The following is a 22,244-nucleotide window of genomic DNA, read 5'->3' as shown; positions in this document are numbered from 1 at the left end:
TCAAGGGGAGCATGTAATCCGGGGCAGCCCCATAGATGATTTTATGTGTTAGGAAGCAGATCTTAAAAGCAATGCGCTCCTGTTCAGGCAGCCAATGAAGTTTAAAGCGCAGGGGTTCGGCGTGTGCAAAACGCCTTTCTCTAAGGATGAGCCTCGCCGCAGTGTTCTGAGCCGTTTGGAACGTTTTCAATAAGGAGGCCTGGCAACCCACATAAATACCACTACAATAATCCAGATGGGATAGGACAAGCCAGTGGACAAGGGTACGAAACAAGTCTCTGGGAAGGAGGTATCTGATGCGCCGAAGCCTCCACATGGCCTGGAACATTTTTTTGGAGACCAAGTGTACATGATCAACCAGCTGGAGATGTGAGTCCAGATGCACTCCTAAAAGCCGCAGGCTGTTGGCAATCGGGAGGGCAGAGCCCAGAACTGGAAGCATTGTGTCAGATACATGAGCGTGCGTGAACGAGAGGATGAGACAATGAGTTTTTTCCCTGTTTAGCCTGAAGCGGAACACCCTGGCCCAATGTTCTAAAGTGGAGAAACAGGCATCTATGAGGTTGGCAACTTCTGATACTGTGGAGTGAAAAGGGATGTAGACTGTAATATCGTCCGCATACATGAAAGGGTTGAGGTCCAGGTTTGCAAGTGCTGTGGCTAAAGGCATCATCATAATATTAAATAGGGTAGGTGAAAGGGGAGAGCCCTGAGGGACCCCACAGGAAGCATTCCACGGTTCAGAAGTGTAGGAGTTCACCATGACCTGGTAGGACCTTGAAGTCAAGAAACCCTTGAACCAATGCAAAACTGGCCCTCCTATACCAAGAGAGTCCAGTAGGTGGAGCAGGAGTTCATGATCCACCATGTCGAAAGCGCTAGACATGTCAAATTGCAGCAGAAGAATCTTCCGTCCAACAGATAGTTCTCGTCGAAAGTTAGATAAGAGGGTGACCAGGACAGTCTCCGTGCTGTAATGAACTCGAAAACCTGATTGCGAATGGTGGAGGATATCAAAATTAGTCAAAAATTCGTTGAGCTGAACATTGACCAGACTCTCCATCAGCTTGATAACTAGAGGTATCGAAGCCACTGGGCAATAGTTAGAGATGACATCTGGCTTGATCTTTAAAATTCTTTGGGATCGGAGTGAGAAGGATGTTTCCATGACCTGGCGGGAAAAATCCTGCGCTTAACATATAGTTGAGGTAACAAGTCAGATCTTCGATGTAACATTTTGGTGCGACTTTTAGGAGATGGGTCGGACAAACATCTAATCTACAGCTTTTATTTGTGAATTTACGTAAAGCAGCAGCCACCTTGTCGGGCAACAGGCGATTGAATTTGATCCAAAAACGGTCAGCAGGGCAAGCACCCGAAGGCATGGCCAAGGATACCAGGTAGTCGTCCACATCAGAGAGGCAGCTGACAGTTGAAGACCGCAGGGTAAGAATTTTCTCCTTGAAGTAAGATCCAAGTTGTGTAGCTGAAGGAGGATCAACACTGGAGCGTTCTAGCTTGCGAATTGTTTTAAACATATCTTGTTTAGTTTATAAAATACTATCTGGACAGTCTTCTAAAAGTTTTATTTATGACATTTATATCCCACATTATCTTAAATAGGATTCAAGTTCAATATATATATATATATATGACTCACAATATAACAAAAGTGGAACTGACAAGGCATTCTGATTACACAGAACAAAGTATATATACTACTAATATGGGATACCTTTGGTAGATCAAGCATGCCATATAAAAAAAAAAATCAAGGTCTTCTCTGCTCTCCATAAGTTTCAGGCTTAAGAGTAAAACAATTTTTAGAAAGTTTATTCTGTTTCCAGTCTGCTAAAATGTGGAACTTGCTTCCTTCTGCTAACCAGCTAATGCCTTCTTACTATTCTTTTCAAAGACATATCTTTTTTTATAAATACTTAATTCAAAAATTGTAATATAATATCTTTTTTGCATTATTCCTAATGTTATTCACTGGAATCTTAAATTGTGACTTTGCTTTCGACCTCATAGGGTGAAAGCATATTATAAATGTATAACCTAACACAGTATAACATAACTCTACTCTCTAAGCCAGCCCTTCTTCTCAAAATGCTCCTGCCCCTGGACCCACTCCATTCACTCCTGCAGCCCCATAGTTCCACCTCCTTTTCATCTACAAGTTAAGCTCTGCACCACACACCATGACATTTTAACTTCATTTTTAATATTCTGGTAGTAATTGTGAAGGGAGGAGGCAGTTCTGGGGTAGTTTTGGGAGGTTGGTGTAATCTGTGGGGTCATGCAGTTCAGAGCTGTTTTTGGGAGGGGGTTGAGTCATTTTGGAGGGGGTGAGTTGTGGAGGTGTAGCAGTTTGAGGATGGTGGTCAGTTCTGGGGATAGTTTTGTGGGGTGGAAGCAGGATGGGGATAGTTTAGGGGCAGGTGAAAAGGTTGCATGGCGGCTGGTTTCCAAGGATCAGGACAGTTGTAGGAGGATTAGTGGTTGGGGAAGTTGCAGGGGGTGTAGTTTTGGAGGCTGGGAGAAGTGGAGAACAGAGAAGAAGCAGGGATCCCTTAACTGTTATGTTTCACTGTACTTAATTTCTATGGTGCAGAAGCTGGAACTGCTTTTCCCACAGAAATGCACTGGACCATTTTGGAGGTGGCTTATTTCTCTGGAATCCCTAGTCCAATCTGGCCCATTTTATAACTAGATGTGTTTTTTCACCATGTCCCTTCCCCAAGCCAAGATTCATCCCAGTCTGTTTAATTTTCAGAAAGTTACTTTGCCCTAAAAATCAGATATACAGCTATTTCTCAACCTCCTTTGTACAATTCTTTCCAACTTGTTTTGGGCTGGAAATAATAAGGTAATGTCTTATAAATCTCTGTCATAGAAATGTACAGAGTACTTTGCTGGATAGCATTCTATAGCACAGTCAGCAAAATTATATGTTTGTATGTCTTATGTCCTCTTACAGCATCTTACTTAAGAAATGGGCTGATGACAAAGCTAATAACGAAAGTTAATATTATAAATCACTGACACAGTATTTTGTTCTTTTAAATTATTAAGGTACAGGTAGCAGTTGATACATTCTCAGGTATCATCTAAGAAAGGAACTTTCATGATTTCATGGAGTTTTGAAATATCACTGCTTGCTGGGTTATTTTTTTATTTTGCTCCTTTGTCTCTGTCATTTGCAATATTGGTATAAACCTTACTTGATTCCAAGGACAGGCTCTCCAGAAGCTCCCAGGGCAGAGTAGTCCATTCCATAAAAATTAAGCCCCAAAAGAATTTTACTTCTCCACCTGGATTCAGGATCTAACATCTGAACACAGGACTGTACCCATGGAAGAGGAGAATTTGGACCAGGCCTGCAAGATTAAAAAAAGAAAATGGGTTCTTAAAAGTGGTAGAGATCACAGTGAACAACAGTTTTTCTGAGTCATGGTCAAGACTACAAACAGAATGATTTGGGGCAACTCAGAAGTTAGTGTTGCCAAAGGATTTCTAAATGCTTGCCTCCAATGTTTTCCTCCAAATCAGTATATCAAATAGACCCATTATAGCTACCATATATCCCTTAGAGGAGACAGATAGAGTTTCTGTTTTCTAGCTGTCTGCTCACAAGAAAACAAAACTCTTTACCCGTAGCAAGTGTTCTCTTTGGGGAACAGGCCACATGCCCTCACAGTTGGATGACACTGAGAAATGCAGTAACCTATACTGAAAATAACTAAAGTGAGACTAAGTAGTTTGAGATCCTTCTCGTCAAGCAGACGTTTAATGGAACACATGAGGTGTAGGGAAAAGAACTGAGTGATGGCCAAGATTTATGCAACGAACATTATCTTAAAGTTCAGAATAACGCCCAGAGTATAAACCAAGGTTTTTAAAAAGGAATGGAGTATTCATAATTGATAGTGTTAGAGAGGATGGAAGCAGACAATGAGCAGATCAAATGGCTTCACACTTCTGAGGATTGAGCACGACTCCATGAAAAAATAACCAGTCAGCTACTAGCAAAAGACTGAGAAGGGAGTCAAAGGTCACTAATAACTGGACATTGTCTGCATTGATAAACAGACTCAGACTGCAGTATTGACTAAAGCTAGCCAGATGAAAAAAAAAAAAATAAGACAATCTAGAGGAGAAAAATGAGCCTTGAGGGACTCCAGGGAAGACAGAAAACGTACTGAAAGCTCTGAATTTAAGGATATCCTCACTGATGGGTTATAAAGGCATTCACACACAAAAGCAAAATGAACAATTTTACTTCACCAAATTAATTTTATATTTAGTAAAATAAAACATTAAACATTTTTCACAAGCAGAGGCTTCTTTTCTGTGTGAGGCCTGGGCCAAATGGCCTTGCCCTCCTCCCTCCCACCCTCCACCAAACAGGACCTGATCAGATCTCTACCCGTCTTGTTGCATATTTTTCAGCTGTTTTTTTCCTCCGTTTTGGCAAACGAAGCGTAAGGGTCAGGGCCACCGAGAGACTAGGCCGGGCCCGGGGCAAGGCGGCCCCACCTCCCCGCCGCTCCCATCTGCGGTCTCACCTGCCTGCTTCTATGGCTCCAGGCCCCCTTCATTCAAAGTGGCAGTCGCAGATCGCGTCTCTTCTGGCCTTCCCTCCCTGTGCCCCGCCCTCATCTGATGTAACTTCCGGTTTCCGCGAGGGCGGGACACAGGGACGGAAGGCCAGAAGAGACGCGATCTGCGACTGCCACTTTGAATGAAGGGGGCCGGGAGCCGAGGAGGCAGGCAGGTGAGACCGGGGACTGCAGCGCCGGCGGCCTCACCCCGGCGCCGGGCCCACCTTGGAGGCCCGGGAAATTTTGCCCCCCCCGCCCCCCCCTCTCGGTGGCCCTGCCAAGGGCCCTTGTGTGGCAGGTGAGCCTGCTGCAGCGCTCACTTTTATGCTTGCCTCTGCCTTCTTTGGAAAGCAGGAGCTGGGTTCCCAACTTGCTACAGCACTCACTCTTCCACCAGCTTCAGCCTTGTTAGGTGTGTGGGTGGGTGGATGTGTGTGTGTGTGTGGGTGTGGGGGGGGGGGGGGGGGGGGCTCTGTTGGTTGTAACCAGGAACAATTGCTGGGTCTAGTTCACTATATGGTTGCAGAAGGATGCCTCATCTTCCAGTGCCGACAGGGGTTGAGTCCCCAATGGCACACAAATATCACTGCTTAAGTTCCTCTTCTTTTCATGCAGTTATTTTTTTTATACCTGGTACTTATGTGTTTGTAAGAACAAACACCTGCTTACAAATGGATGGAGAAAGACAGATAGGTGCTTGTGTTTTTTCTTTTTGAGAAACGCACCCAAAAAAGAAACATTATCCTTGTGGTGCACTTCTCAGTAAGGTCAATTTTCAAAATGATTACAGCAAGTAAAAGTGTTTTACCTGCACAAAACTGGCCATCTCAAAATCGTCCATTGGTGGAAGTAATTCAATAAGGTGGCACCTAGTTTTTGGCACTAATAATGTGTGTAAATGTTGATATTTTAGTCATTCATGTGCATAAATGACCCCATAAAATATCAAGGATTATTGATTTTTATGGACAGAGTGGCAAGGACCATAAAATTTATAGTGAAACATGGAAGAGTAAATGAAAAAATGAATACGAGAACAAACAACAACAACGATTAAAGATAAGTTCTCGTTTCAGTATTTCAAGTTATGTTGTGTTTTGGAGCACATTGCACTTTAGAGCACTGTTGTGTTGATGTAATAGCACATACATTCACTTAGAAGATTGCCCGATGAAAGAGGTGCTATTCCACCGGGCAGAAAGAAATGAGTTTGCCTTAAAAGTGGTGGTTTGTCTGAGGGCTCTCTTTAAAATTTAAAGTCATATATATATATATATATATATATATATATATATATATATATATATATATATATATATATATATATATATATATATATATATATATATATATATATAAAGTAATAATAAAAAAACTTATTTCTTTGAGTAAGGTGCTATTTGTCTACATCAGTGGCATTATATCTTTGGTTCAGTAGTTGGGGCCCATAAAATATCAACCACTGTAAAAGTACACATGTAGTTTGCACGGTGCATATTTTGATGGTGGGTGTGTGCAAGGGCAGAAAATGGGCGGCATGTAGGCAAAGTATATGTCAGACCAGCCAAGACTTCCACATTAAGCAGGAGACTCCCACTTTCGGAGGTCATCTCCCAACTCCCACTGGGGAGTGTAGAACTCCCACTGAGCAGCCACCACCTCCATTGGCAACGATTAAACATAAAAAGCTTAAAGATTAAATCATTGAATTAAATCATAAAACTATATCTCACCATTTTTATTAATACATGTAACAAACTCACACACGAAAAAAATGTCAAGCCACAAACCATATGGTAAGGTAATCTGCCCTATTATTTCTTATACAAATCACAAACTGAAGGGCCCTAACAGTCCAATTATCAAACGTTGACTCATCAAATGTCCTTCAAATTTTTATTTATTTATTGGGATTTATTAACCACCATTAAGAAGAGAGTCACCCGAGGTGGAGTACAACAGTTACAGTTTAACATAAAACTTACAATTTTGTTAACAGCATGGCAATAGTAAAATAACCAAGAATAAATATAAATACAATAAATTAGGTAAACTTGAAAACTGTAAATTGAAACCTAATGATAGAACTACCATGAAACAGTATTAAAAATATACACATTTAACAGCACTGGAATTCAAGTACCAGAGATACAATACAGTGTTAGCATAATACTAATGATACACCTAATAAGAATGCATTATTCAACTAACATAGATATGATACTAAAGATTTCTACAATATGGCTTGGAAGCCACAGAGGCGGAAGACTGTAGCTCACTACATGTAAAAGTACTTACAGAATGAGTAGTGTAGCCAGCTGTCATATATTTCTGTTGGATTGATGTGCTCTACTTTTCACCATGCATCTTTTTCAAGATAGCATGTGTTTCAACCACACAAGCTTAAAAGATATTGACAAACTGCATCAAGACTCCTGAGGCAGGCATTTAGCCAAAACATGGTGCCGTGTTGGGTACTTTAAGGAAAAAAAAAAGCATTTCATATTTCTTTCATCCTCCTGTTGTTTTTGGAAGAGCCCCACTGGCTACACTACTCATTCTGTAAGTACTTTTACATGTAGTGAGCTACAGTCTTCTGCCTCTGCAGCTTCCAAGCCGTATTGTAGAAAATCTTTAGTATCATATCTATTTTCGGCCACCAGGGTTTTACTTGGGGGGGGGGGGGGATGCTAGGGGAGGGGATCTCCAGCCCCCACCAACGTGTCGAGGGGGGGCTGGGGGGGACTGGAGGTCCACCGGACCTCCAGCCCCCGTGTCACTTGCTCAGGGTGGGGGATACTAGGCCACAGGGTCATGCTGTTTGGGGTCTGGTGGTCCCATGGACCTCCAGAACCTGTGTTTGACAGGTCTGGGCTTTTGACAAGTGCGGGAAGATTTGTACAACTGTGTTTGGTACCCAAAGAATCTCTGTTTTATTTGGGTTCAGGCAGAGTTTGTTGTTGTTTGCCCAGTCTTGAGTTGCGGTTAAGCAGACAGTCACAGCTGTGGGTAGATCTGGTTCAGTGGGTATGAGTAGTTGCACATCATCAGCATTTTACTTCAAGGAAAAAATTATAAAGCTCTGACTCATGATACCCACCAACAAAACAAACTACACAAATATCCTCTAATGTCTAGACCCAAAACCCGGGGAATACCCAGTAGATCGATCATGGACCAACTTCGACACACTTTCATCAAATGAAATCTCACATTGGCTCGGAAATTACGCCAAATCGCAATGTAACTTATACATCTGCCCTAACAGTCTAATAAGATCAGCACCCAAACAATTCAAAATAGACATCACGAACCACATAAATCACAGACTTCAAAATGGGTTGTTTCCTACGGACAAAGGAAATATCCTATTTACTCCACTACCGAAAGATGCCAAAAAAAGCACAATGGACCTAACTAACTATCGACCAGTAGCATCTATCTTACTCATAACTAAACTCATGGAAGGCATAGTAACGAAACAACTTACCGAATACCTAAATAAACATTCAATTCTCCACGAGTCTCAATCAGGATTCCGGTCAAATCACAGCACCGAAACTGTTCTAGTGTCTACAATGAATTCATTTAAACAAACAATTGCAAAGGGCAACAACATACTCCTCTTACAATTCGACATGTCCAGTGCCTTTGACATGGTTGACCATGAAATACTATTACATATACTAGAATACTTCGGAATAGGAGGCACAGTTCTCAAATGGTTCAAAGGATTCCTGACCACGAGATCAAACCAAGTATCAACGAGCGCGGACAGATCACTCCCATGGACACCTGAATGTGGAGTACCCCAAGGATCCCCCCTCTCATCAACCTTATTCAACTTGATGATGATACCGTTGGCAAAACTTCTAGCCAATCAAAACCTCAACCCCTACATATATGCAGATGACGTCACGATTTACATCCCGTTCAGACACGATCTAAATGAAATCACTAACGATAGATGCATTCCAGCTGAAACTTAATGCAGAAAAAACACAATGTCTTGTTCTCACCTCACAACATAACACAAAAATCTTCTCCACCATAACCACACCATACTGGCTGCCTGTTTCTCAAAACATGAAAATCCTAGGAGTCACCATTGATCGAAACCTTACTCTCGATGCCCACGCCAAAAACACGATGAAAAAGATGTTCTATTCCATGTGGAAACTCAAAAGAGTAAAACCTTTCTTCTCGAGATATATATTCTGTACCCTGGTACAGTCAATGGTAATAAGTCATCTTGATTACTGCAATGCACTGTACACAGGCTGCAAAGAGCAGAACATCAAGAAACTCCAAACTGCCCAGAATACTGCTGCCAGACTCATATTTGGAAAAACTAAATACGAAAACTCAAAACCCTTGAGAGAGAAACTTCACTGGCTCCCACTTAAGGAACATATTGCATTCAAGATCTGTATGATGGTACACAAAATCATTCACACAGGCGCCCCAATCTACATGCTAAACCTCGTGGATCTACCTCCCAGAAACGCCACAAAATCATCTCGCAAATTTCTCAACCTGTACTTCCCCAGCTGCAAAGGACTAAAATACAAGCTGATGCATGCTACCACCTTCTCTTACATGAGCACGAAGATATGGAATGCACTACCCAGAGACTTGAAAACAATCAACGAAACAACTAACTTTCGCAAATCCCTCAAGACATATTTCTTCAACAAGCCTACAATGAAAACCCAGAATTTCACTAATCCACTTCTGAATACCCACCTTCTACTATATCTAACAGATTCCTTCCTTCTTCTCTTTACCTACTTCCGTTAACTAATCTCTGCTCAATAATAAATGTACCTGACATTCAAGATTACATGTGTTAACAAACTATGTAAGCCACATTGAACCTGCAAATAGGTGGGATAATGTGGGATACAAATTCAATAAATAATAAATAAAAATAATAGATGTAGACTTTTCTGTCCATTGACCAAAGCAACTCAGCCAGAGGCTTGATGTAGATACTAAATAAAATGGGATACAGTTTGGATCCCTGTGGCACCCCACAGTTCAGCACCCAAGGTGATGATGTACTGTTGCTGAACAGAACTGATTTTTGTCTATCCGACAGATAGGATTTGAACCAAGTGCTGTGTCACTGATGTTTCTGCCGGTCTTGTAAGAATGATATTATGATCCACGGTGCCGAAGGCTGCCGAGAAATCGAGCAACACTAGTATCGAGGCAGATCCTGTGTCACAGTTTCTGTGCACATCATCTAGAAGGGAAACAAGAACTGTCTCTGTTCCGTACCTAGGTCTGAAGCCAGACTGACATAGCCAATTACTTTCAAATAGACAGTCGTCGAGTTGACTGCAGACTGTCCTTTCTATAACTTTTGCCAGGAACGGAATGTTACAGACTGGCAGTAGTTTTCAAGCTTGTCCTGATCCAGTGAGCTCTTTTTTTTAGTAAGGGGCACACCACAGCTCTTTTAAGTGTCGTTGGCAGCTGCCCTTCCATAAGAGAGGAGTTAACAATTTTAATGGCCCCTTCAATGAGGACTGTGCCCGCTCGCTGTACAATCTTTGCTGGGAAGGGATCAAGAGGGCAGGTTGTAGGCCCTTTCAGGATATTTTCAAGAGCTTCCTCTGTGATCTGGTTGAACGAGTCCCAGACGGCTGTACACGGTGGGGAAGAGGGAGTGTTCTCTTCATTAGCTGGTAGGAGATTTGATGGGACTGTCTGTAGGTCCTGACGGAGACTTAATTTTTGTTGGCAAAATCATTGAATAAACTAGACAGGCTAAAGATAGGACCCAAAGTGGTGAACTGGATTAGGAACTGGTTAACGGGCAGACGCCAGAGGGTGGTGGTAAATAGAGTTCGCCCGGAAGAGGGAAAGGTGAGTAGTGGAGTGCCTCAGGGATCGGTGCTGGGGCCGATTCTATTCAATATATTTGTGAGTCACATTGCCGAAGGGTTACAAGGTAAAGTTTGCCTCTTTGCGGATGACACCAAGATTTGCAACAGAGTGGACACATCGGATGGGGCTTTACTTGGGGGGATGCCAAGGAGGGTCAGGGGGGCTCAGTACAGCTGAGAAAGAAAAGTGAAGTGTAGCTGGATAGAAATGAAGTTACAGTAACCAGGAAAATCTCAACTTGATAAACATGGATTGATTCAGCTGATTCTGCACAGGGAAACACCGGTTATGCTGGGGAAAAGGAGCCCAAGCTGAGAGTAGATATGAATGAGACTCCAAAAAAGAGAACTCCAGCAAATCTGAGAGAGAGAGAGAAACGCCTTCAAGTCTGAGAGACGAAGATCAAAGACAGCAAAATATTTCAAGAAATTCAGGAAAAGTCAGATCACTCTGGTATTGTGAGAAAAAAAAAAGTTGACATATCAAGGCATTCCATAAGATAGGACCAGCACAGTTGTACACTAGAGCAGTGGTTGTAGTGGTTTCCAAACTTGGGGCAAGATGCACTAAACTTTAACGACCCTTTAACGAAGAAATTTTCAACCGTGGCATGCATTAAAGGCCATTTTCCGACGACGCTAGCAGCTAAAGAAAACGGAATGCAAACGAGTAACTACCATTGAAATGTGGTCGATTCAGAATGCACTAACCATAACGACGATTGCACCGAATCATTTACCGTGAAATATTTAACGTCAGCTCAGAGCTGTCATTAAGGCCTGAGCTGTCATACACACACTGCTCCCCGCTTCTCCCTGCAGCATAAAACTCCAAGCTGGCATGTTTGAAAATAAAAAAAACCCACACAAACACATGGATCCCCGCTTCCCCCTGTATTAAAAAAAAAAAATCAAAAGAAAACTCAAAACTGTAGCAGCTACGGCCCCCCTCCCTTCCTCTCTCTATTTCTCCTCCCACAGCTTTGAAAATTAACACTCTGCTCTCCTCTGAAGCCAATTTCCCAGGTTCTGTAAACAACTTTAAGCTGCCCCGGTCCCCCTCCCTTCCTCTGTTTCCCCCAGCCGGGGGCGGGCCCAGGTCTCTCTGCTGAGCTAAAGGGGATCACAGTGAAAGAGGTCTTTTGTTAGAAAGGGGGGTTTATGAAGGATGTCCTTTTTGGAATCTTGAGGAGGACATCTTCAACTGCACTCTCCTGCTAGGATCACAGAGCTAAACGCTCGCATGTCCCGATCCTCCCCCCCCTCGCATGCCCCTGTCTGACGTAAGCAACCTATGTTTGTGTTGACGTTTGTGGCATGCGCAGAGCAGCCAGCATAACGCTTGGCTGCTCTGCGTATGTTTTAGGGGCCGATTACCGACGGGGATTATGAATCTGTAATGCATTGTACTTTACAATACCGCACCGAACATGTGCAACTTGTTTTTTTGGTGCATTCTTCGTTTTTTCAAATTTGGTAAGCACTTTTACGTTTTAGATTTTTTTACGTTTGGTTGATGCATCTGGGTCTCAGTCCTGGAGGCACCCCAGCCAGTCAGGTTTTCAGGATACCCACAATGAATATTCATGAGAGAGATTTGCATGCACTGCCTCCACTGCATGCAAATCTCTCTCATGAATATTCATTATGGATATACTGAAAACTTGACTGGCTGGGGTGCCTCCAGAACCAGGTTTGGGAACCACTGCACTAGAGGGAAGGCAACAGCACCACCCTAAATAATATCCTTTACAGTTCTGTTTGCTGCAGTACTCAATATGATAAATACATTTTGATTTGTGTTCCAAAACTGAATAACTCATAAACTGAAGTAATGCAGAATGATGTAACTTAAGGAGAACTGATTCCTTGAAGAAAAGACACAGTAAGATCCTGAAGAGAGCTAGATCTGAATTAGCGACACTGAAGCTCAAACAAGCTAGTGAAGTTGATCGGAGGCTAGAAAGGCAGATACTGAGATTGAAACTGCAAAGTGAAGCTCTGCTAAGAGAGTGATTAGGAGTTTGCAGATATTATGAGAATGAAAGTAATAGAACATGTTAAATAAGGAGTCATCAGTGCCTAAAAGTAAGGATGAGGAAAGCCTGGAATATAAATCCAGCCAAGCCTGTGACCATGAATAGAGAAGAGTGAGGTGTGCCCAGAAGCAACAGATAACAGATGCCCAGTATATTTAGTATTTCATAAGACACACAAGCCCTGAGGAATTAGACAATACAAGCTCAGAAAGCTAAACAGCAAGAACCTAGTAGAGACAGCTAGGATAAACTCAGTAAAGAGCTAACATGAGCTCAAAAGAGAGGAAGGATAATCTCAGGGTGGACAGCTAGTATACCTCCATAGAGCTTTTAACTTTGAGTACAGCAAACATTGTAAAAATCACTTCAGCACTGTCAGAAACCCAACAACGAGTAGAACCAAAAGAAAATGTAAGTATGGCATGAGGTTAGCTGCTAGTGTGTCCACAAGCTCAATAAAGCACAGTAGAGGAGGTGTCCACAAAAACAACTGAGAGTACATGCTGAGCACCACAAGAATAAGACCAGCATAGGATGTGTCAACTAGATCTTTATCGAGTGTGAATATGAGCTCAGAAGCTTAGCTAGGAGTGTGAGCATGATCTCAGCCTAGATATTAGCCATGATTGCCACAGAAGGTGTGAGAATGACCTTAGTTGAAGATTGGATCATGATCTGAAAAACAGTGATGTCACAGACTCAGAAGAGTAAAAGACTGAAATTTGAATAGTCCTAGAAGATACTGGAACTGTACTCCCAGTACAAAGCTTATGCACAGTCTTAGTATAAAGCGTGTAGTCTCAGGCCAGAGCATGACCACAGTGCCAATACAAAGCAAGACCACAGTCTCAGGTCAGAATGAAACCAGATCGCAAGTACAAAACAAGACCTCACTTCCAGGCCAGAGCAAAACCGCAGCGCCTATACAAAGCAAGACTGTAATCTCAGGCCACCGTGAAAATGTACCAATACAAAGGAAGACTGCAGTCTCAGGCCAAATCAAAACTGCAGTGCCAGTACAAAGCAAGACCTCAGTCTAAGGCCAAAGTGAAACTGTAATCTCAGGCCAGAGCAAAGCTGCAGTTCCAAGCCAGAGCGAAACCACAGCACCTATACAAAGCAAAACCACAATCTCAGGCCAGCATGCGATCACAGTCAAGATAGTGAGAGTGGCGTGGCAACAGGGGTCTGCCCCCCAAATTTTCCTCTGGGCCCCTGGTTTTGCTGGTAGGGTTCCCCAACCCCCGCCAGCTGAAGCTTTGTCCAGTGCCAGTCTCCAGCGCCGCTATCTCTTCCCCCTCAAGTCCTGCATGCTCCACCAGTGGGTGTGTGTGTGTGGGGGGGGGGGGGGGGGGGGGGGTCGGCAGACCAAAATATGCCCCCCCACACCTCGGGCTCTGGCCCCCTCCCACTGCGAGGTCTGGCTATTCGGTCCGCACTCTCAAAATAGAGTGATTATTTTCTCAGAAGAGAATGCAATCTAAAGCTCATTAGAGAATATTTGCATAAGCTGAATAAGGAGTGACTACAAGATCTATCGAGAGAGCTATAAATGCAACTGCATTAAAAAAAAAAAAAAAAACAGACCAGCCAGGATTGTTTAAATAAAATTAGTAAAAATAGTTAACTGAGAAGGCAAAATAGAAAATTACAACATCCAGAGAAGGTCACAGCTGAAATTAATTAACACTGTGAAAGTGTCAAACTAAATTGAAATGGCAGCTGAAACAAACAAGAGATTTAAAGAGGTCACACCAAGAGGAAAACTAGCAGCATTAAAAGCAAGAAATATTGTGCAAAGCTCATGTAAAGGTTCACCAAGTAATTAAAAATAAAACAGATACAAACTAAGATACTGTATTAAAGAAGGTCATTTGTTATGAATAAAGGCAGCATGCTGCCCGGGCTTCCACAAGCATCACAACTAACTCTGAGACTTTTTTTTTTTTTTTAAACAAACGAGGAACTTGTCATTATGTCTGGAGGTTTTGTTAAACAAAAAATCATGCTCGACGAGAAGGAAGTGACATTACGGTGCCAAATTGCTGCCTAGATCTTTTGCTCCTGCACCTACCTGCCTTTTAACTGCTTAATCCTGCACCATCCGTGCCAATGCCTGACTCTACTTGCTAATAATTTAGTGGGGACGTTGGTTCCATTATGAGCAAGGCTTCATCTTCTGTTCGGAAGGAGGGGGAATGTCAGTCGGTCCGGCAATCCAGTAAGGGCCCTCATTGCCATGTGCTGTCGGTGCCCCTCTCTCCCTCGGAATCTGACTCTGCACTGTATCTTGCAGATACTCGCGTGGCTCCTGCTAAGCAGGGTCTCTTGAAAGATCTCAAACAATGTTTGACTGAGATTTGCTCCGAAATAAAATCTTCAAAGAAGGAAATTCTTGAGCACACTGACGCCATTAGCTTCAATCTCAGGGAGTTGGGGTGGGCTGCATGGAGGGTTTGGAGGCTTGAGTGGACGAACATTCGGAACAATTCCCACCTCTTCCAGTTAATGACACAGTATGAGGATCTCCAGTATAAACTAGATGATTTCGAGAATCAGAAGTGTCAGAAGAATCTTTGATTTCGCAGGGTTCCAGAGTTGGGAGCTTCGGAGGATGTCCCTGCTATTGTGTGTGTGCTGTGCAAGGAACTGCTGGGAACAGAGCCCGCTTTAGGTAATATGGAATTGGAGACAGTGCATTGAGCTTTTGGGCAGCCTGCTGATAATCGGCCCTGGGACATTGTTGTCCAATTTGCTAAATTTGCCAACAAAGACTTGTTGCTAGAGTGGGCCCGTCAACTTTCTCACTTGGAGTATAATGAGGATAAAATTACAGTGTACCAGGATCTGTCTCAATACACGTCGGCACAGAGATGTACTATGAAGCCTGTCTTGGAGATTTTGACAAAAAAAAAAGACTGTTTACCGGTGGGTTTTCCCTTTGTGTTTTGTAGTTACCTGGAAATTATACCAGATTTGTAAGCTCACAGAGGCATGGAAGATTTTACACGAGGCTGGACTGACGACCACAGCCCTATCTCCTACAACTGTTACACCTTCTACCCGGGCCACACTTCAAAAATGGAAGTGTATTTCTAATAAAATGCATCCATTCTGCAGCCCCCATTACCTCTCCACTCTCATCTCTCCCTACATTCCTCCCTGTGAACTCCGCTCACTGGACGAATCTCTCTTGTCATCCCCCTTCTCCTCCACCGCTTACTGGACGAATCTCTCTTGTCATCCCCCTTCTCCTCCACTGCTAACTCCAGGCTTCGTTCCTTTTCCCTCGCTGCACCTTATGCCTGGAATAGACTTCCTGAGCATGTACGTCTAGCTCCATCTCTACCTTTTCACCACTGCTTTTGGCTCCTAGCCACTACTCAATTGCCTCCCCTTGTTCCTTCTCACCCAGTACTTCCCTCGCCCTTAATTTGTCTTGTCTGTCTGTATTATATTTTTAGATTGTAAGCTCTATTGAGCAGGGACTGTCTCTCTATGTCAGGTGTTCAGCGCCGCGTGCGTCTGGTAGCGCTATACAAATGTTAATAATAATAATAATAATAAATCTAAGAAGGTTGCTGCCCCTGTATAACTCTGGTCCACAGGTGGCCCCTACACTGGGGCTTTCTTGGTCTCTTTCTTGCTCCTTGAATATGGGAGCTGTGGTTTTGGCCTACATCCTTGTTCTTGTATTTTGCATGGTTGGTTGCCGAGATGTGCAGTGAGCTATTGGGGAGGGGTGTTGGGTGGTGTGTTTGGTGCTGTGAGTCAGGTCCTTCACTTCCCACTCAGAGGTCCCTGTTTAGTCCCTGTTTAGTGTAGGATGGGGGTTGGGTGTTTCGATAGGAATTGTTTATTTGGTTTGATCCGGGTCGGGCTCGAAAAATGTCTGTCCTTTGCATAACTGTTATAATAAATGCTATGTGTGTGCTGCTTTAAAAGTTTTGACTCTGGATTCACTTCAGAAACATCATAGGCTGTTTAAGGAGATTCTGTAATTCAGACCTCATGTGGTGTTTTTACAGGAGACACACTTTAAGCAGGACCACGAGAAATTCCTGTCTCGTCCTCAGTATCCTCATATTAATTGTGCCTCTGCTGCTGATGCGTCTAAGAAGCGAAGGGGTTGCAATTTTGATCCAGGCACAAATTATGAAGTTTAAACGGGATCCGGACAGACAATATTTGATATTAAACTTATTGTTTGGCAATTTTGCTATTACTTTAGCATTTACTTATGCTCCCAATGAATCCCAAGACCGTTTTTTCGATAAGCTCTGCCCAGTGTTTCAATCTTGTTTCTATGGTAAATTAATTGTAGGTGGGGACTTTAATACTACTTTTCACGTGGCTCTTGATTGATCTGGGGTTCCAGTTGGCAATGGTTTTAAGATCTCATATTCTTTGGATAATTTTGCTCGGGACCTCGGTCTCTGATTTGTGGCGTTTGGTCCATCCTATGGTTCAAAATTATACATTTTTCTCTCATTCTCATGAGTCCTACTCTCATACTGACAATATCTTTGGTGGATATTCAATTAGCTAAAGTGGGTGTACATCTGATATTGGATCTATCACTATCTTGGATCATGCACCTGCCTGGGCTAGTATCTCTCCCCTTTAGGATGAGGAAAAAGATAGGAGATGGACCTTGAATACTAGTTTGTTACAGGAAGAAGAAATCTTTGCTGGGTATAGGACTTTGCTTCACAACTACTTGGATATTAATTTGAACTTGGGCCCTTCTTTGGGGGTTGTGTGAGATGCCTTAAAGGCTGTAACTCGGGGATCTTTTTTTGCAGAAGGATAGTCAACAGGCTCGATCTCAGCGTGCAGAAGTGGCCAAGGGTCTCTCTCACATTAGTCATCTGGAAGAGTGTCATAAGTCCTCTAGCTCGGTTTCTATTTTGCAAGAATTACAGGCTACACGTCTACAGTTAGATATTATCTATTCTGATCAGCTACAATTTTTATGTAGACAACATTTGCAAACTCACTGATGGGCTCATTTTCAAAACAGAAAAAACGTCTAAAAAGAGGCATAAAGCAGCATTTGGACGTTTTTCTCAAAAAAAAAAAAAAAAAAGGTCCAAATCAGTATTTTCAAAACCAATTTTTAGACATTTTTCTTTGAAATCTGTCTGAAGTGCGTCCAAATCTCAAGGGGACATATCAGGGGTGTGTTCAGGGCGGGACTTAGACATTTTTCAGCCATAAAGGAAGAAAACAAAAACATCCAGGACTAAAACTAAGACGTTTTGAGCTACAGCTGTTTTTATTATGAATAAGGCACCAAACGTTGCCCTAAATAACCAGATGACCACTGGAGGGAATCAGGGATGACCTCCCCTTATTCCCCCCCTTATTCCCCCAGTGGTTACTAACCTCCTCCCAGCCCCCAAAAATGTGATGAAAAACATTACGTGCCATTAGAATAGCATGCAGGTCCCTGGAGTAGTCTAGTGGTGGGTGCAGTGCACTGCAGACAGGTGGACCCAGGCGTCTACGTCTCCTTACCTGTTACACTTGTGGAGGAAACTGTGAATCCTCAAAAATCACGAGAAACCCACTGTACCCACATATAGGTGCTCCCTTCACCCATAAGGGCTATGGTAGTGGTGTACAATTGAGGGTAGTAGGTTTTAGGGGAGGGTTGGGGGGGCTCAGCAAGGTAAGGGAGCAATGGTCAGATGTGTGCCTGGGAACATTTTATGAAGTTCACTGCAGTGCCCCCTAGGGTGCCCTATTGCTTTCCTGGGATGTCAAGGGAACCAGCCTATTAAAAATGCTGGCTCCTCCTACATCCCAATGGCTTGATTTTGTGCATTTTCCACTTGGATGTTTTTTTTTCCTAAATGGATTAAAAAATAAAATGTCAAATCACGAAACCTTCTATTTTCGAAAACAAAAAAATAGACATTTTTCTTTTTTGAAATTGACTCTTTCCTATTCAGATTTTGGACGTTTTTTTTGCAAAACGTCCAAGTCAGACTTAGACGTCATATCGAATATGCCCCTCCACGTCTATAATAATAAACCGGGTTGGTCTCTGGCCTTCAAATTGTTGCAGCAACAGGTAGATTGTACCATTCTCAAAGTGGGAGGTGGTAGGGGTCGCCTACTGACTAAATCTTTGCAGATTTGTCAGTGTTTTCAAGACTTATCAGTCTATCTATAAAGCTGATCCCTCCATTTCCCCTGAGCATATAGATGCATATCTGTCTGCTCGTCCACTTCCTGGTTTAATGGAGGTGCAACATGCAAGTTTGGAGAGTCCTATTATTGCAGATGAGGTTCGTAAGTTTATCAAAGAGCTTCCAACAGGTAAATCTCCGGGTCTTGACAGTTTGCCTAATAACTTTTACAAACCATTTGCTGGTGAATTGGCTTCTCTGTTGGCTGCCCTTACTAACAAAGTCCATACTGGGGATGCGCTGCCTCCATCTATGATTGAGGCCTGGATAGCAGTTATTTCGAAGCCAGAAAAGGATCCAACGGAATGTACCTCCTATTGTCCTATCCTTAATTCTGATGTGAAACTTCTGGCTAAGGTCTTAGCTAATCGGCTCACTGTCATTCTCCTGGATTTGATCCATCCTGATCAGGTGGACTTTGTGCCCCGTAGACAAGCTATAGACAATATATGCCGTATGGTGAATTTACTTTATTTTGTTTCACAGAACATTTTGTTTTGCCTTCTTGGCCTTGATGACAAGAAGATGTTTTGATAGGGTCCATTGGATTTTTATGGATAAGGTACTGGATCAGTTTGGGCTTGGTTCTTGCTTCAGAGGTTGGATTCAGACTCTCTATGCTTCTCCTTGAGCTTATGTTCATATTAATAGGGGCAACTCCGCCATGTTTCCTTTGAGAAGGGCTACTTGTCAGGGCTGTCCTTTGTGTCTCATTCTTTTTGCTTTGGTTATGGAGCCCTTTGCTATGGTGGTTCATTCTAATCTGAAAATTTCTGACCTTTGCGTAGGAGATTGAGAATACAAGTTAGCATTGTTTGCAGACAATGTCCTTCTTTCTTTGACTGGGCTACTGACTTCATTCCCTAATCTTATGAGACTTTTAGCTGATTATTCCTCGGTCTTTGGGTTTAAAATCAATATGCCATGGCTCTCGGTGTTCCCCCGAAGATTTTTGGACTTTCAACATTTGTTTCTGTTTGGATGGGTTCATCGTGGGATTAAGTGTCTTGGACTTCTTTTGATGCCATCATTTTCTGATTTGTTTTCGACGAATTACCCTCCCCTGGTGTAGGAGGTATATAAAGACTTGGAGCATTGGGACCATTCTGAATTGTCTTGGCTCGACAGGATTGCCACTTTGAAGATGAATATTCTACCAGTTTGTTGTGCCTATTTCAGGTTCTTCCTCTTCGTTTATCCCGGGCTTTCTTTCTGGTCTGCATGATCGGCTGATTCAATTTATCTGGCAAAATAAATGTCCTAACTGCCCCATTCCTTTTTTTATCAGGACTAGAAGAAGAGGGTTTTGGGGGTTCCCAATTGTTTTTGGTATTATAGGGCAGCTCAAGGATGGGCTGCTCTTGAGTGGTTCCAGGCACATCCTCACAAACTCTGGGCACAACTCAAGCAGGTTTCTGTCAACCCTCGCCTTTTCCATTTTCTCATGTGGTTTCCTCGTAAGTATCGTAAGTTGCCTGTGGGTATTTGTCCTTCTATTCATACCACTTGTTATTATTGGGATGGGTTGTTCTTTAAGCCTGATTTGGTGTTGTCCTGACTTACTCCCATAGCTTTTAATCTGATTTTCTCTCCAGGTCTTGATTCGGGTCCATTCACTCATTCAGCGTCTTTTGGATTAGTGTTTTATGAGGATGCTTTGATATCTTTGGCAACTCTGTCAAAAGAATATCCAGTTTTGCCTCACAAAATATATGCATATACTCAGCTGTAGCACTTTTTGTTTTCTGCTACAGTCTGGACTCAGGTGCTCCATGAAGATTCCTTCCTTGAGGATTTTTGTGACGACGCTAGGGGGACGAGGGGTTTGATTTCCTACCTTTATAAATATCAAAGGGCTTGAGCCCATCCTCACCTTTTGTACCACCTTCAGTGGGACAAGGAATTGGAGATTACTAGTGGAGATTATGTTTGTAATCTCATGGGGAGGGCTTTATTGAATGTTTCTATCTCTGTCCCGGTTAAAGAGAATGCTGTTAAAGTTTTGTATAGATGGTACCTTACTCCTGTACGTCATAATCATATGTTTCCAGTTATCTCTTTTCTGTGTTGGAGGGATTGTAGGGAGCCTGGTACCATGGGCCATATTTTGTGATCTTGTATAAAGGCTCGGGCCTATTGGAAAGCTATTCAGCATCGGCTTCAGAGTTGCCTGGCTCGGCCGATTCAGTGGTCTCCAGTTTTCTTTTTATTTCCTCGGAAGTCTCTTGGACTTACTAAATCACAGGCTCTATTGGTGCGCCATGCTATGTGTGTGGCGCATTTGACCTTGGCAGCTCATTGGAAACATCCTACTGTTCCTTCTCTGATGAAGTGGATGAATAAACTGAGGTATATACAGTATGTGATATGGAAAGCTTTTGGGCTGCTCGGTGCTATATGGGAGACAATTTGGGATCCATTTTTATAACACTGCTCTTGTTGACTGTTTTACTGTGCTCTTAGACATGCCTGGGTCATTTTTGAGCTTATTTTCGAAAGAGATCGCCAGCCATCTTCCGACACAAATTGGGAGATGGCCGGCGATCTCACGATCCCGGCCAAATTGGTATAATCAAAAGTTAAATTTGGCCGGCACCAACTGCTTTTTCATCGCAGAGCCGGCCAACCTTCAAGGGAGGGTACAGAAGGTGGGACGGGGTGGAGTGGGGGCGGGATGGGGGCGTGGTTACGAGATGGCCGGCTTCACCCCATAATGGAAAAAAGATGGTCGGCTCAGACGAGCATTTCGCCGGCTGGACTTGGTCCATTTATTTTTAGAACCAAGTCTGAAAAAAGTGCCCCAACTGACCACCGGAGGGAATCGGGGATCACCTCCCCTTACTCCCCCAGTGGTCACCAACCCCCTCCCACACACAAATAAAATAGAACATTTTTTGCCAGCCTGTATGCCAGCCTGAAATGTCATACCCAGCTCCCTAACAGCAGTATGCAGGTCCCTGGAGCAGTATTTAGTGGTTGCAGTGCACTTCAGGCAGGTGGACCAAGGTCCAGCCCCCCCTACCTGTTACACTTGTGGTGGTTAACGTTGAGCCCTCCAAAACCCACTGTACACACATGTAGGTGCCCCCTTCACCCCTTAGGGCTATGGTAATGATGTAGAATTGTGGGGAGTGGGTTTTGGGGGGGGGATTTGGGGGGCTCAGCATCCAAGGTAAGGGAGCTCTGCACCTGGCAGCTATTTTTTGTTTTTGTTTTTTTTATTTTTAGAAGTGCCCCCTAGGGTGCCCGGTTGGTGTCCTGGCATGTCAGGGGGGCCAGTGCACTACAAATGCTGGCTCCTGCCACGACCAAATGCCTTGCATTTCGCCGGCCCCAACCACATTTCGAAAATACGTTTTGCTCTGCCCCTTTGCAGAGCCGGCCCCGAAAATGGCCAGCCATCTATTTGGCCGGCGCCGTTCGATTATGCCCCTCTTTGTTTGCTGGGAGGAGGGGGTTTCTGGGGGGGATGGTTTTGGAGGAATCATATGGTGGAAAAACAAAATTGTT

The 22,244-nt window shown here is 43.3% G+C and overlaps 1 protein-coding gene across 4 annotated transcripts in view; it reads right to left on the bottom strand.

Annotated features, from left to right (window-relative positions):
- Positions 1-22,244, bottom strand: part of CHID1 (chitinase domain containing 1) — a 382,173-nt gene that overhangs the window by 201,873 nt on the left and 158,056 nt on the right. For all 4 annotated transcript variants that reach the window (XM_030201249.1, XM_030201252.1, XM_030201250.1 and 1 more), the window contains exon 10: positions 3,225-3,380. In XM_030201249.1, the coding sequence (XP_030057109.1) occupies positions 3,225-3,380 (156 nt within the window). The remainder of the gene's footprint in view (positions 1-3,224; positions 3,381-22,244) is intronic.

The sequence above is a fragment of the Microcaecilia unicolor genome, chromosome 4 (assembly GCF_901765095.1).
Source record: "Microcaecilia unicolor chromosome 4, aMicUni1.1, whole genome shotgun sequence".
Lineage (NCBI taxonomy): Eukaryota > Metazoa > Chordata > Amphibia > Gymnophiona > Siphonopidae > Microcaecilia > Microcaecilia unicolor.
This window is presented reverse-complemented; position numbering and strand designations above follow the sequence as displayed.